We start from the raw sequence: 15,000 nt of genomic DNA on the forward strand, positions 1-15,000 counted from the left end.
CTTCCTTTTGAGGCCCCGGTTCGATTGTTTGGTGACGATGGGGGGTGGTTTGGTGGTTTGGGTTATCTTCCGGCTTGTCGGTTTTCTCTGTTTTGAGGTCGACGGACGTTTGCCTGTTGTTTTTTAATGTTTTAAAATCTTAAAAAGTTTGAGAAGAATTGAATAGAGGTATAATTTGTTGGGTTGGTTGATAGATTCAGGAAATGGAAAGGTTGGCTGGGTCAGAAAAGTTTGAAATAAATAAAAATTGTTAGTTATTAATGACTGATTCAAAAATTTGAAATTAGTCGTTATCAGGATTTTAGAACAAAAAAGAAAACATTGATAACTGATCTTAAATTTGATCAAACACTGATTCAACACAGATGGATAAAATTCTAAATTTGGGATGTAGTTAATAAAACTTACTTCAGAAAAAAAAATTATTCCTAACCCGCGTATATGGATATAGATTTACGGACAAACCACTTGATCTGTATATGTTGGGTCTCGGAATCTTCTCCAGCAAACTCCCACTTGCAGGTGAAGTCGTTGCTCTGATTCTTCACTACATTGATCCTCTTCTCGATCTTATAAATGGAGGCCCTGTTTGCTCCATCGTGTTGGGGCTTGTACGACTCGAGGGCTTGGGTGCCCTGCAAGATGGTGATGTCTTGTTTTGTGGGCGGGTTGCCGACACCGATGATGAAGTTGCACCTGATAATGATCTCTTCACCATCGAAAGCTTCCTCTGGTTCGATTGTGATCTGAAAATCTTGTTCTGGTTGGATGGAAGGTTGGTTTGTTTGTTTGTTTGTTTGGATGTGTGCGTGCGAGAGTGTGTGAGTGTGTGCGTGCGTGTGTTGGAGAGAGAGAGAGAGAGAGAGAGAGAGAGAGAGAGAGAGAGAGAGAGAGAGAGAGAAGCAATACAGAGAAATAATAATTGAGAGGAAGGTAGAGGAGGAAGCAAATGTATGCAAGCAAGCATCAAAGTACAAACCCACAACAGCGACCAGGTGGTACTCATAGGAGGTCAGCATGTACCGCCGGGTGTAAAAACCCGAATTCTTCGTCTCTCTATGCAAAAGATAAAATTATTCATTACATAAAATTTTGAGTTGAAATGTTTTTTAAATTACATGTCTCCGGATGATCGCAGTATAAATGGCTATTCTGCTACTGTTTTATACATGAATGACAGAGCGAATGAAGAGGAATGAAAGAATAAATAAAGGAAAGAACGAACGAATTAACAATCAAACGAATGAAAATTTTGACCAATATAATCTGAAAAGTTGAAATTTACATAAAATCATACGAACGCTTTTATGCCATTTGGGTCGAAACGCTCACTGGTGTCAACTTTATGTCTGTACCAGTAGGTGTAGGAAGAAGAGCCGGATGGTAACGTCATAATTTCGCCTTTCTTGCCAACAGTGGCCTGGCTTTTGTCCATCTCAATTTGAGCCACTGCTTTTGGGAGAACTTTGAGAAAAAGTTTTGCAAAATTGTAATAAAATTTTATTATATAATAATAATAATAATAACCTAGATACAAGAAGATGACAATGACTCTGAAGCAATACATTAGTTAAATTCATTCACCACATTTACAACAGCATCTTAAACAACAATAATGATAATAATAATATCAAGAATAATAATAATAAGAAGATTATGGCTAATAATAATAATAATAATAATAATAATAAAAAGAAGAAAGTGTTATTATTATTATAGGAACAGTTATTATTAACGTTGTTAATATTATTCTTATTGTTGTTTTTATTTATTTATACGCCAGGTTTGTTTATATTCTTCAAAGGTTACAAAGTTTTTTTTTGTGGAAAGGCCATGTTACGTAACGCATTTATTAATATATTATTATTAATATTATTATTATCATAATAATTATTATTATTAATATATATTCGTATTCACATTATTCAACAGTTTGACTGTAGAAATTGACCAGCACCAGCTTGTTTAATAATTCATTTATTTATTCACGCCTTATCCCTTCAGGGCATTGGCGAAAACCGACCTCCACAAAACCCGATCTTTAACAATTTGTATTAGTTGAATACCATCACACTTCAACTACTACAAAGATCTGGTTTTGTGCAGGTCGGTGGTCGCTAATGTCTTGAAAGGATGAGGAACGAGAAAGAAAAAGAAAGTGTATTCATGTAGCCTTACCATCGTTCTTCTGCATTATAATTTTTTTACTACATCAGGGGTGGGTAAATTACGGCTCGAATTACAGCCATTATGATCAAAGAAAGGAACCACAAATCTTAAAAAAATTCTCCCTCGAGTCGAAAAAATTTGCTATTCAAGTGCATGTGCGGCCCTTCAATGGTAAAATAGTTCTGAATGCGGCCCTCACAGCGAAAAATTTACCCACTCCTGTACATACTACACTATAACTTTTTAATGGAAATTATATAAAAACGCGTTCTAGCGTTAGATAATGTTTACTAACACCTCTATTTATTTATATTCCTTCTGAAACAAATTAGTTTTTTTTAGTTTTAACAAACTAATGAATAAATAAATAATAATAACAATAGTAATAATTATAAATACTAATAAGATGAATCAGGCGGGATTTATGTTCGGGCATATATTCATAATTTGGTTTTTCATCTCGCCCGTTATCTTATCTTTCGCCATAAGTTGTGAGTTTTTCTATATTTGATGAGAAACAATTAGAAATGCTTAGTTTATATAGCGCTTAATGGACGTTATTAAAAAATTTTCAAATTAAATATCCCGAAAAATACGAAACCTCTTCCTCCTTACCGGACCAATGCGGTACAAATGAGGAACACTCAACCCCTTCAGCTGAACCATTTGCCGACAAATTTGTTCCTTATGAACAATTATTTCAATGTATTTATGTGTTGGTTATTAATTTAAGAAAAATTTATTTTATTGTATTAAAAGTTTACATACTTGAAACAAACACGCCCGTAAAGATTATTACAAAACTGAGACCGTGGTTGTATACGCGCGATTCAACGAGGACGTCTTTCCAAACTTCAGTTTTTTGGCTCAGAAATATTATTGCAGTATGGCGGATTGGAGTCCCAGCATCCAGGAGTATGTTGTAGCGCAGGCGTTCTTCGTTTTGACAATAAATTCCGCCATCTATGAACATTCCAAGTGCAAAAAGTTGTTCAAACTAAGGCTTCTGCTGTTCGTGTTCGGTGAATTTTTTCAAATGAATTTAACAATGCCAATTATTCTCTTAAACAGTTTCAATATGACAAACGAAAAATTTCATCAAAACATCCATCGAACCAGACATCACGTTGGTATTCTCGAAAGCCGAAGTTGAGTGGGGTGAAGAGTTCGACTTCGCCTGCTTAGCCAATGTGTCGCCCATGAAAGGAGACACCCAGATAATAAAAATAAACATGTACATCGTAGTTCCAGATGTGGCAGAGATACTCGTGACGTGCGGCGCTGATTTAAGATGCTTATTTTATCAAGGGTTGAATGCTACCGTGAATAATAGCAGCTCTCTTACCTGCGGCATCAATGGCTCGGCTGGGGATATCGGCTTCAATTACTCCATCTCCAGAGTTTACCCATTCAAATGTTCGTTTCTATGATGTTCAGACGTGTTTTATGTGGTCTAACTGCTAATTTTTTATTTCATGCTTGGTAAACTAGCAACTAGCAGAGGGGAAGATCGTGCAAGGATCCGATCCTGGTGACACCTTCCAACACCTGCTCTCGTGTCAATGACCGCGTTCGAAGGCGAAGAGGAACTTTCCTATCAGCTGGTGCAATCTTTTCCATGCGCTGTTGATACGTCTGAAAAATAATTAAGAAAGATATTTGATAAATAATATGTACTCCGTTTGATTAACAATACCCATAATGATCACAAAACTTACAAAAATGTTCAACTACAATCACTTTTTTAAACAAAAACAGTCCAGAAGATAACGGAAATAAGATTTAACAAAATAAAGCTATGCGTGAACAAGAGGACGACCTTCAGATGCACTTCAATCGCACACCCGCCAGCCACTGTCGAAAGAATCACCTGCTCGCATGTCAACTCAACCACAGTCATCAGTGGAGGGGCCGAGCTTTTCTACACGACCAAAAATGACACGATAACTTTCATTCGTTTTGGTGTTTATACATGCACGTGCTCCCTGAAGAATGAAGTATACGAAGATAAGAGACTGTCCAGTCGTGAAACATCTAGGAAATTAAAAGTCTTCGCCCCAAACTGCTGTCAGTTGGTTGGCTACTTAGCTCTCAGTTTTTTTTTATAATTTTGAAATTCTTTATTGTATTGTGTTAAAATGCATTATACTGCATTGTATTGTGTGGTATTGTATTGTGTTGTAATGTATTGTATTGTGTTGTAATGTAATGTATTGTATTGTGTTGTAATGTAATGTATTGTATTGTGTTGTAATGTAATGTAATGTATTGTGTTGAATTGTATGGTATTGTATTGTGTTGTAATGTATTGTGTTGTAATGTAATGTAATGATTGTGTTGAATTGTATTGCAAAGAACATACAACATTTCGTATCGTATCACACTAACGCACTGATATCGTTTCGTTTCGTTCGTTCGTTCGTTTGCAGATAACACAACAGGTTAATTTCCAACTGGGTTTGTGCTAGTATTTTTGGCAGTAATGCTAACAACAACTACAACAATAATAATAAAAATAACAATAATAACATCAACAATAATAACAATAACAATAATGGGAACATCCTTTTATTTTCTAACTCCAAATACCAAATATTAATAATGAAATAATTATAAAATCCTATTTAATCATAATTTATAATAATAATAATAATAATAATTTTTATGCTGAAAGTTTACGACACAGAGATAAATGTATCGCTTGGCCTGATAATTTCTTTCCTCATTCTGGCAGCTGTTGCTATGCCAGCTGCTCGCTATGGGTATAAACATTACCAGAAGAAAATTATAAAAGAGAGTAATAATTATTAATAATTTTAGTTATAATAATAATAATATTGATGATGATGATGATGACGACGATGATGAGGTTAATGGGGAGGTTGAGGATGCTGATGAGAATGATGATGGCGATGTTGATGATGATGATGATGATGGAGGTGATGGTGGTGGTGATGATGATGACGACAATGATGATGATGATGGTGACAAAGTTTTTTTTAAATTAATAGGAAGACTTATAGGTTGGTTTTTTAATATTAATAATGATAATAATAATAACAACAACAATAATAATAATTATTATTATTTTTATTATCATAGCAATCATCGTCATCATCATTTTTATAAATGAAATTATTTTAATTTTTGTCATAATAAGTAATGAAAAAGCTCATTAAGAAACGTTTTAACGGTTGGCTGACTGACTGGTTGGTTGGCTGGTTGGTTGATTGATTGGTTGGTTGATTGATTGGTTAGTTGGTTTGCTGGTTGGATTGATTGATTGGTTGGTTAATTGATTGGCTGGTTGATTGTTTGGTTGGTTGGTTGATTGATTGGCTGGTTGATTGTTTGGTTGGTTGGTTGATTGATTGATTGGTTGGTTGGTTGATAGATTGAATAAATGAGTTAAAGTGAGCGACTGAATGAATGATAGATTGATTGGATAAAAAAATGAGTTAAAGTGAGCGACTGAATGAATGAATGAATGAATTTGTTATTCAAACAGAAGAGAAAGCCTTAACAGGTTTTTTATTTTAATATCATTTTTTATATCGTCGTCATCATCATCATCACCACCATCATCATCATCACCACCATCATCATCATCACCACAATCATCATATTCATCACCACCACCATCTAAATTCTGGCTCATATATTTTAAATACAGAAAAAGAGGAAGGTTAAATATGATGAAATAAACAACAACAACAACAATAATAATAATAATAATAATATATATATAAATAATTATTATGATTAATTAACATTAGAAGAAAGCAACGCCAGACAAGAGAATCTATGCTTGCTAATTATAAAGTTACTGAAATTGAAATACAGACTAGAGCAGTAATATTGAGAACAGCCTTTTATTTGCATTAAGAAATGAAACGAACATGAAAAAAAAGAATCATTAAAAGTTTATGGCTATTAAATTTAGTTTGAGTTAATAATGCAGTGATTAAAATATAATCAATAAAATTTATACAATAATAAAATGGAGTTATTGATAATTAAACTTGCAACTCGTTGCCTAACGAAAAAGTTTAAAAGCATCAAAGAATGTTATCAGTTAATTGCGTTCACAGTGGATGTCGTGCGACTGGGTTGTTGCTGTTAAAATCAACTTATTTACAAACGAATCTGGCCATATTATGTTAATTAATTGTAAGATAATAATAATAATAATAATAGATTGGTTGATAGATTGATTGAATAAAAAAATGAGTTAAAGTGAGCGACTGAATGAATGAATGAATGAATTTGTTATTCAAACAGAAGAGAAAGCCTTAACAGGTTTTTATTTTAATATCATTTTTTATATCGTCGTCGTCATCATCATCATCACCACCATCATCATCATCACCACCATCATCATATTCATCACCACCACCATCTAAATTCTGGCTCATATATTTTAAATACAGAAAAAGAGGAAGGTTAAATATGATGAAATAAACAACAACAACAATAACAACAACAACAACAATAATAATAATAGTAATAATATAAATAATAATAATAATACATATATAAATAATTATTATGATTAATTAACATTAGAACAATGCAACGCCAGACAAGAGAATCCATGTTTGCTAATTATAAAGTTACTGAAATTGAAATACTAAGTAGAGTAATAACAATAATAATAATAATAGATAGATTGGTTATGGTTGATAGATTGATTGAATAAATGAGTTAAAAAGGAAGCGACTGATTGAATGGATGAATGAATAAATTTGTTATTCAAACAGCTGAGAAAGCCTTAAGAGGTATTTTATTTTAATATCATTTTTTATATCACCGCCATCATCATCACCATCATCACCACCATCATCATAATCATCATCACCACTATCATCATCACATAATCATCATCATTGTTAAATTTATTAAATCTTATTCTAAATACTCCAACATTTTTTCGAATTTTCAATTAATTTAATAGTAACTATATTACTATTACTACTTCTACTACTACTACAACTGCCACTGCTGCTACTACTGCCGCTACAACAACAACAACTACTACTACTAATAATAATAATAATAATGATAATAACAATAGTAATTATATTGGTCATTATTAATATTAATTAATAATATTAATTAATATTAGTTATTAATAATAATTAATATTAATATTAATTAATTATTATTACGTCCTACCTTGGGGAACCGGGTCTCTGGACGCAAAACGAAGATTGATTGATTATTATTATTAATATTATTTAACTATCTAAATTCTGGCTCATATATTTTTAATACAGCAATGGAAGAAGGTTAAATATGATGAAATAAACAACAACAACAACAATAATAATAATAATAATAATAATAGTAATAATATAAATAATAATAATAATATATATATATAAATAATTATTATGATTAATTAACATTAGAACAATGCAACGCCAGACAAAAGAATCTATGTTTGCTAATTATAAAGTTATTGAAATTGAAATACTAACTTGAGCAGCAGCAGCAGCAACAACAACAACAACAACAATAATAATAATAAAATAATAATAATATTACTAAAATAAATGACAAAAATATTATTTTTTATTCATTTTTAGGTCGCACCTCAGAACGCAAGGCATCTAAACACGGAAAATTAGGTAAAGTTAAATTTGTGACCTACTACCGATACTACTACCACTACCACTCCAGCTTCTGCTACCACTGCTACTACTACAACTACTCCTACTGCAGCTACTACTACGGCTGCTATTAATAATTAAAACCATCATCATCATAATCATCATCACCACCACCATCTAAATTCTGTCTCATATATTTTAAATACAGCCAAAGAGGAAGGTTAAATATGATGAAATAAACAACAACAACAACAACAATAATAATAATATCATAATAATAATCTAAATAATAACAATATATATATGTAAATAATTATTATGATTAATTAACATTAGAACAAAGCTACGCCAGACAAGAGAATCTATGTTTGCTAATTATAAAGTTATTGAAATTGAAATACTAACTTGAGCAGCAGCAGCAACAACAACAACAACAGCAACAACAAGAATAATAATAATAATAATAATAATAATAGTAATAAAATAAAAATATTACTAAAATAAATGACAAAAATATTATTTTTTATTCATTTTTAGGTCGCACCTCAGAACGTAAGGCATCTAAATACAGAAAATCAGGTAAAGTTAAATTTGTGACCTGCTACTGCTACTACTACTACAACTACTGCAACTACTGCTACCATTTCTACTACAACTACTGCTACCATTACTACTCTAGCTACTGCTACCACTACTACTACTACAACTACTCCTACTGCAGCTACTACTACGGCTGCTATTTATAATTACAACCATAATGAGGTTATAGATTTTTGATTGTAATCGCGAAGGATCGTAAGAATTGATTTGATTGTTTCTATAGATAACAATAATTATCATTAATATAATTACTTATATTATGACAATAATTATTATTACTAAAATTATCTATATTATGACAATAATTATTATTACTATAATTATCTATATTATGGCAATAATTATTTGTTTTTAATGTAGCCAACAAGAAGTTATCCAATTTGGCACACAGCGGTTAAAAAATTTTCGTTAATTATACGTATTATACGTGCACACACACGTACACACACACACACACACATACGTATACACACACACACGCACACAGACACACATAATAATAGTGATAATGATATAATCAATATAAAAAATAGAAGTGAAATATAACAAAACTATTCACAAAGTACTGAAACCTTACTCAAAATACATAATTATATCTTCTTCTCTAGTGACAATAGTAATCTCTCTCTCCTTCTTGCTCTTGACTTTTCCTCTGCTTTTGATACTGTTGATCATACTATTCTCTTGAGACTGCTGCATCTTTCTTTTAATATTACTGATTCTTGTCTATCTTGAGTTTCTTCTTATCTCTGTAATCGTTTTTCTTCTGTTGTTCTCTATATTTCTACTTCTAACTCCTCTACCCTTACTTTCGGGGTACCTCAGGGTTCTATCCTTGGCCCTCTTCTATTTATACTCTATACTTCTGAACTATCTCGTACTATTAATAATTTTTCTTTCGCTAGTCAACTATATGTTGATGATTCTTATATTTATACTTTTTTTCCTCCATCTAATCGCAATAGAGTTCTTCATTATCTATCTCTCTGTCTTTCTTCAATTATCGCATGGTCTGGCTCTATGTATCTTATACTTAATCTTTCAAAATTTGAATAAATTTGTTTTAATAAATCTAAACACTCTATTATTATTTCTTCTAATATCTTACCTGATTCTAAAACTCTTGATGTCTCTCATAAATTTTGTAGTCTAGGCTTTATCTTTCATTCTACAATGTCTCTTTCTTCTCAGATTAATAGTGTTGCTAGAAGTTCTTACTTTCATCTACGTAGAACAAAAAACTTTTGCCTTTTCTTGACGATCCTACCTTCTCCTTCTTGTTACTTCTTTAGTTTTATCTAAGATTGATTTTTGTAACTCGCTCTACCATGGTCTTCCTTATTCTACACTCTATCTTTTAAGTAAAGCTTTTAACTCTGCTGCTCGTCTAATTGTTCGTGCCCCTTTCTTTTTTCCATATCTTGCTCTTTTGCACAGCTTTCTATAATAGATAGAATAATTTTTAAAATTCGCATATTTATGTATGAGTCTCAATCTAAATTATTTTCTAAGTACTTATGAGATACATTAATTGAACCTAAACGCCCCGATTTACGATCGTCTTCTTGTTCTCACTTCTTCTTAACTCGTGTTAAACAATCTTTCGCTAAATCTGCATTTACTTTTTCTGGCCCTTTTCTCTGGAACTCTCTACCTACTTCTCTGACTACTTCTCCACAACTTACAAAATTCAGAGCGGATCTCAAGACCCATCTGCTTGCAAAATTTATTGAGAAGCGATGTTGAACATCGCGAAAATAGCGTTTTATAAACTAATTGATTGATTGATTGATCGAAACCAAAATTTAATAGTGAACCAGCAGCTATAATAATAATGAATGATGATGATAATAATAATAAAATTATTATTGAATAATAATAAATAATAATAATATTATCATTATTTTATTATTATCATCAAAATTTATTATTATTTATTTTTAAGATAAAAGGAGAAGTAAAAGATCAGAAAGCTCTCGTCACAGCTCGTCCGAAAATAAATAATTCGTTCATTCGTTCATTTCATTCGTTCATTGATTTATTCTTCACTCACTCACTCACTCACTCACTCACTCACTCACTCACTCACTCACTCACTCACTCACTCACTCACTCACTCACTCACTCACTCACTCACTCACTCACTCACTCACTCACTCACTCACTCACTCACTCACTCACTCACTCACTCACTCACTCACTCACTCACTCACTCACTCACTCACTCACTCACTCACTCACTCACTCACTCATTATATATATATATATATGCATATATATGTATATATATATATATATATGTATATATATATATTTCATTTCATTTATTCATTTATTTGAGAGATAAAAAAAATGTTTTAAAATTTTTTGTTGCTTCATTCGTTGATGGTTTAAAATTGAATATAAATAATGAATGTTTCATTCAATCTATTTTTAATACATTCATTCATTCATTCATTCATTCATTCATTCATTCATCCATTCATTCATTCACTTCATTTGTTCAACCAACAAATTTTTCAATATTTCAATCAAAATTCGATAATAACACTAATCACAAAACGAAAGCAGCAGCAATAACAAAAACAACAATAATACAATAATACTAGCAACAACAACCACAACAACAACATTATTAATAATAATGATATAAATTTTTCAATGATGTCGGTGACCCCGACCGTGGGGCCGTCCACCGCCCCCTCGACTATGACTACTATGCCGTGGCATCCTTCTCCTCCTAGCTGCACCTCTTCGCCTTATAGCCCGCGCTAGTTATAATATAAAATTATTTATAATTATTAATAATTAGGATTATAATTTTTATAATTATGCGTTTCGTCTGTTTAAAGTTCTCTGGCAACCTTTAAGATCTGCCTCAAAATAAGCCACTCCTAGCACTACCAGAGTGCGGCAAGTGGTTTCGAATGAACGTTAAATTCAGCGTGCTGTCAAATGAACGCAATGCTAACTCACCGCGATGAGATGCTGCTGTCCTCGATCTTGCTGACAACCTTTTATCTGGATGAATGAAAGAATGGATGACTGAATGAATGAACGAATGAATGAAGGGATGGATGAATGAATGATTGATTGAATAAATGAATGAGTGAATAGATGTATGGATAGATGGATGAATAGAAAGAGTATAGTATGATGAAGACAATTGTTACACAAAGAACATTCGTCGTTTTCACTGACTTCCTCCTTTGGTACCTCTCAAAACACTTTTTTCTGAAATTGATTTCAAAAACATACTCACACTGCACGCACACACCACCACACACTGCACGCACACACCACCACACACGCACGCACACGCACACACACACACACACACACGCAAACAAACAAACAAACAAACATACTTTTAGATATATTTTTAGATTTCCCACTAGAGTTCTCATCATCCTCATCATCTTCTTCATCGTCATCGTCGTCGTCATCGTGATCTTCATATTTAACAATTCCTACATCGCTTTCTAACTTTTCTGGTGGTGAAGACGACAATGGCGATGGTGATTTTAAAAAAAATGATATTGATTATCCGCTAGAAACACTCAAATACTGTATCGCCGATATGAAAACCGGCTTCAAATAACATTGCCGGTACCGGTTTTAAAGCATTGCCGACCATACCGGTAGCGATATTTTTGTAAGAGAAGTGCCGCGAGGAGGGCAGGCCAAGTTTTTAAAAATGGACACACAGATGACGACAAAACTTCTTTTTAAATTTTTAAAATTTTAAAAAATTTTAAATTTTTAAATTTCCAAATTCAGCGCTTATAAGACGCGCTCAACTAGGAAAGTTGAAATAGACCATTAAAGGATTTACAATCAACTTGAGGTTTAAACGTATCGCTATTGGTACTTTCAGTCTATAAAGGATCGGCGGTATCAAGTTCGATATTCGGTATCAAAAGTGTAAGCGGATACCGAAGCAAAAACCGAAGAATTATCGTCGATACAATATTTACAACTCTGCCATTAGCATTATAAGTTGATAAATATTATGCACTATCGCATAATCGTCATCCGTATCATCATCGTCGTCTTCATCATCATCATCATCGTCTTCATCATCATCGTCTTCATTATCATCATCATCATCATCTTCATCCTCATCGTCGTCATCATCAATACAAAATTTTCAATTTATTACTCCCGGGATCAATGGATGTCTGTTCTGAAAAATAATTATAATTATAAATATAATTATAAATATTATATTATAATTTGAAATATTAATTTTAAAAAAACTAAGGTCTCACCCGCTGCCTTTTCTGCATCCAGTGCAGCTATATATAATTAGTAACAACAACAACAATAATAATAATTATTTATTATTATTATTATTAAGACTTGCAGATTTTATTATTTTTTAATAAGTTTTACCAACCTTGTTTGGCGAGTTCCTCTAAAGTTTGAATGGGAAAAAAATGCGTTTGACTGATTGATTGGTTAGTTGGTTGATTGATTAATTGATTGAATAAATAATTGATTGATTGAATGGATGAATAAGTGATTGGTTAATTAATTAAATGAGTAATTGGTTGATTGGTTTGTTGATTTATATATCAACCACACAATCAATAAATCTTATAGATCATTTAACCCGCCTGCAAATTAACCAATCAATCATTCATCCAGCTATATAATCAACCAACTTTCATTCATTTAATCAATCAATCAATCAATAGAGCAATCAATCAATCAGTTAATTATCTAATCAATCAATCATTCAATCATTCAATCAATCATTCAATCAATCAATCAATCAAACCTTGTCTATTTTTTTCAGCTGCGATGTTAAATAATGCACGCATTTCAGTTGAATTCCAATTTTAAAAAAAATAATTTTGACATCACCACCACCAACACCACCAAACCACCTTCCACCACCACCATCGTCATCATCGTCGTCATCGTCATCTTCACCTTCTTCTGCCTCTTTCTTTTTTTTATTGTTATAATAGACCCCGGCACCAATGCAAAGGAACAGTAGGGCTCCACAGCCAATTGTAGGAACGAGATATTTCTTCTTGAAGTCGTCTGCAGCTTCTGTCGTTCGTGTTTTGCTTGTGTTGCTGGCTGTCTCGTCGAAGTAAGATTGGGTCGTCGGGATTGCTGTTTGATTGGTTGTTGGCATGGTGGCTTAAATTTTGATTGGTTGGTGGCTGGTAGCGTAGTTTTTGATTGGTTGTTGGTTGGTAGTGTAGTTTTTGATTGGTTGTTGGTTGGTGGTGTAGTTTTTGATTGGTTGTTGGTTGGTAGTGTAGTTTTTGATTGGCTGTTGGTTGGTGGTGTAGTTTTTGATTGGTTGTTGGTGTAGTGCGTGCTTTGTTCGATGTTTTTGATGCGTCTATTTGTTCAGTTGTCGTTAGGGTAGAGTGATTTTTGATTGGTTGTTAGTAGGGTGGCGTGAATTTTGATTGGTTGTTTGTAGGGTGACATTATTTCTGATTGGTTGTTGATAGAGTGGCAGGAATTTTGATTGGTTGCTGGCGGGTGCTTGAATAGGCATGTATGAAAATGTAGTTGGCTGTTTAATAATAAGTTTAACGTTGATAAATTAAACATCATAAGCATAAAAAACCGTGCCTCAAACTGAAACATTACCTAACGTATATCTAATAACAACTGTAGTTAGACATATCCGTATCATTAAAATCATAGTCATTTACCAGGTGATCTTGTGATTTAGTGCTCCCGTGTAGTAAAATAATAAAAATAATAACTTTACCATCGCGACAATGTTGTAAGACTCATAATTTCTCTTATAACACAATAATTATTGTATATATAATATATATATATATATATATAATTATTTATAATTTAAGCATAGTTACGAATGTTATTATCGGTTAGAAGATAATAAGAATGAATAAGTAAGAATGAAACATAAGACTGTTATTTTTTGTTATTATTATATTATAGTAAAGTTATTATTATATTATAGTGAAGTTATTATTATAATTATTATTATTTTGTGTTTGTTATTATCTACAATAAATATAAACAAAGAATTCACAATTTGTCAAATTTTGAGTGGGAAATAAACTTTAAAAGAACAATGGTATTATTTTGAAATATCTTTTTATCTCTGCTGTCTTTGCTCGTCATCATCTTCTTTTATAACTTTAAATAATGAATGAGCAAACGAATGAACGAACGAACGAACGAACGAGCAAACGAAGGAATGACGTATTAAAAAGCTTCAGATCTCAAAGCTGTACCTCTCAGAAATTGTTAATAGGAAGTTTGTTTCAAGTCCAAACCATGAAATCCTCTTATTGGAGAACTTTATTTCAAGATAACAGTAACAATAAAAATAAAAAATCGTCGTCATCTTTTCCCTTCACTGTTTCTTCCTTGTGTATCGATTCTCTGTGAAAATTATACAAACAACAACAATAACAACATCAACAACAACAGCAACAATAACAACAACATCAACAACAACACAACAAAAACAACAACAATAATAATAATAACAATAATAGCAATAATAATAATAAATAATAATAATAACCAAAACCTGGGTGGTGCTTGTTCTTTTTGATAGTCATAGCTACACAACATGATGAAGCATTTATTACTATTGTTATTATTATTA

General features: G+C 32.0%; 3 protein-coding genes across 3 annotated transcripts in view; 1 reads left to right on the forward strand and 2 right to left on the reverse strand.

Annotated features, from left to right (window-relative positions):
* HELRODRAFT_188796 (hypothetical protein) overlaps positions 1 to 2,204 on the reverse strand; it is a gene marked incomplete at its 3' end in the record, with an annotated part of 9,089 nt that extends 6,885 nt beyond the window's left edge. Inside the window, exons 1-5 of the mRNA XM_009021814.1 lie at positions 1,528 to 2,204; positions 1,302 to 1,464; positions 980 to 1,056; positions 434 to 760; positions 1 to 113 (exon numbers count right to left, since the gene is read on the reverse strand). The exon at positions 1 to 113 is cut by the window's left edge and continues 79 nt beyond it. Coding sequence (XP_009020062.1) covers positions 1 to 113; positions 434 to 760; positions 980 to 1,056; positions 1,302 to 1,464; positions 1,528 to 1,567 — 720 coding nt within the window. The 5' untranslated portion in view covers positions 1,568 to 2,204. The remainder of the gene's footprint in view (positions 114 to 433; positions 761 to 979; positions 1,057 to 1,301; positions 1,465 to 1,527) is intronic.
* An 851-nt stretch (positions 2,205 to 3,055) lies between these two features.
* Positions 3,056 to 10,152, forward strand: HELRODRAFT_161945 (hypothetical protein; the record flags this gene model as incomplete). The annotated part of the gene is made up of 6 exons (XM_009021815.1): positions 3,056 to 3,191; positions 3,289 to 3,585; positions 3,928 to 4,236; positions 7,758 to 7,799; positions 8,319 to 8,360; positions 10,076 to 10,152. 6 exons carry the CDS (start codon positions 3,056 to 3,058, stop codon positions 10,150 to 10,152), a joined length of 903 nt encoding a protein of 300 aa, XP_009020063.1.
* An 887-nt stretch (positions 10,153 to 11,039) lies between these two features.
* The window catches only part of HELRODRAFT_161946 (hypothetical protein), a gene marked incomplete at both ends in the record, with an annotated part of 4,095 nt that continues 134 nt past the window's right edge, over positions 11,040 to 15,000 (reverse strand). Inside the window, 3 exons of the mRNA XM_009021816.1 lie at positions 11,040 to 11,152; positions 11,750 to 11,872; positions 13,320 to 13,508. Of these exons, the coding sequence (XP_009020064.1) occupies positions 11,040 to 11,152; positions 11,750 to 11,872; positions 13,320 to 13,508 (425 nt within the window). The remainder of the gene's footprint in view (positions 11,153 to 11,749; positions 11,873 to 13,319; positions 13,509 to 15,000) is intronic.

Source organism: Helobdella robusta (assembly GCF_000326865.2).
Source record: "Helobdella robusta unplaced genomic scaffold HELROscaffold_3, whole genome shotgun sequence".
Lineage (NCBI taxonomy): Eukaryota > Metazoa > Annelida > Clitellata > Rhynchobdellida > Glossiphoniidae > Helobdella > Helobdella robusta.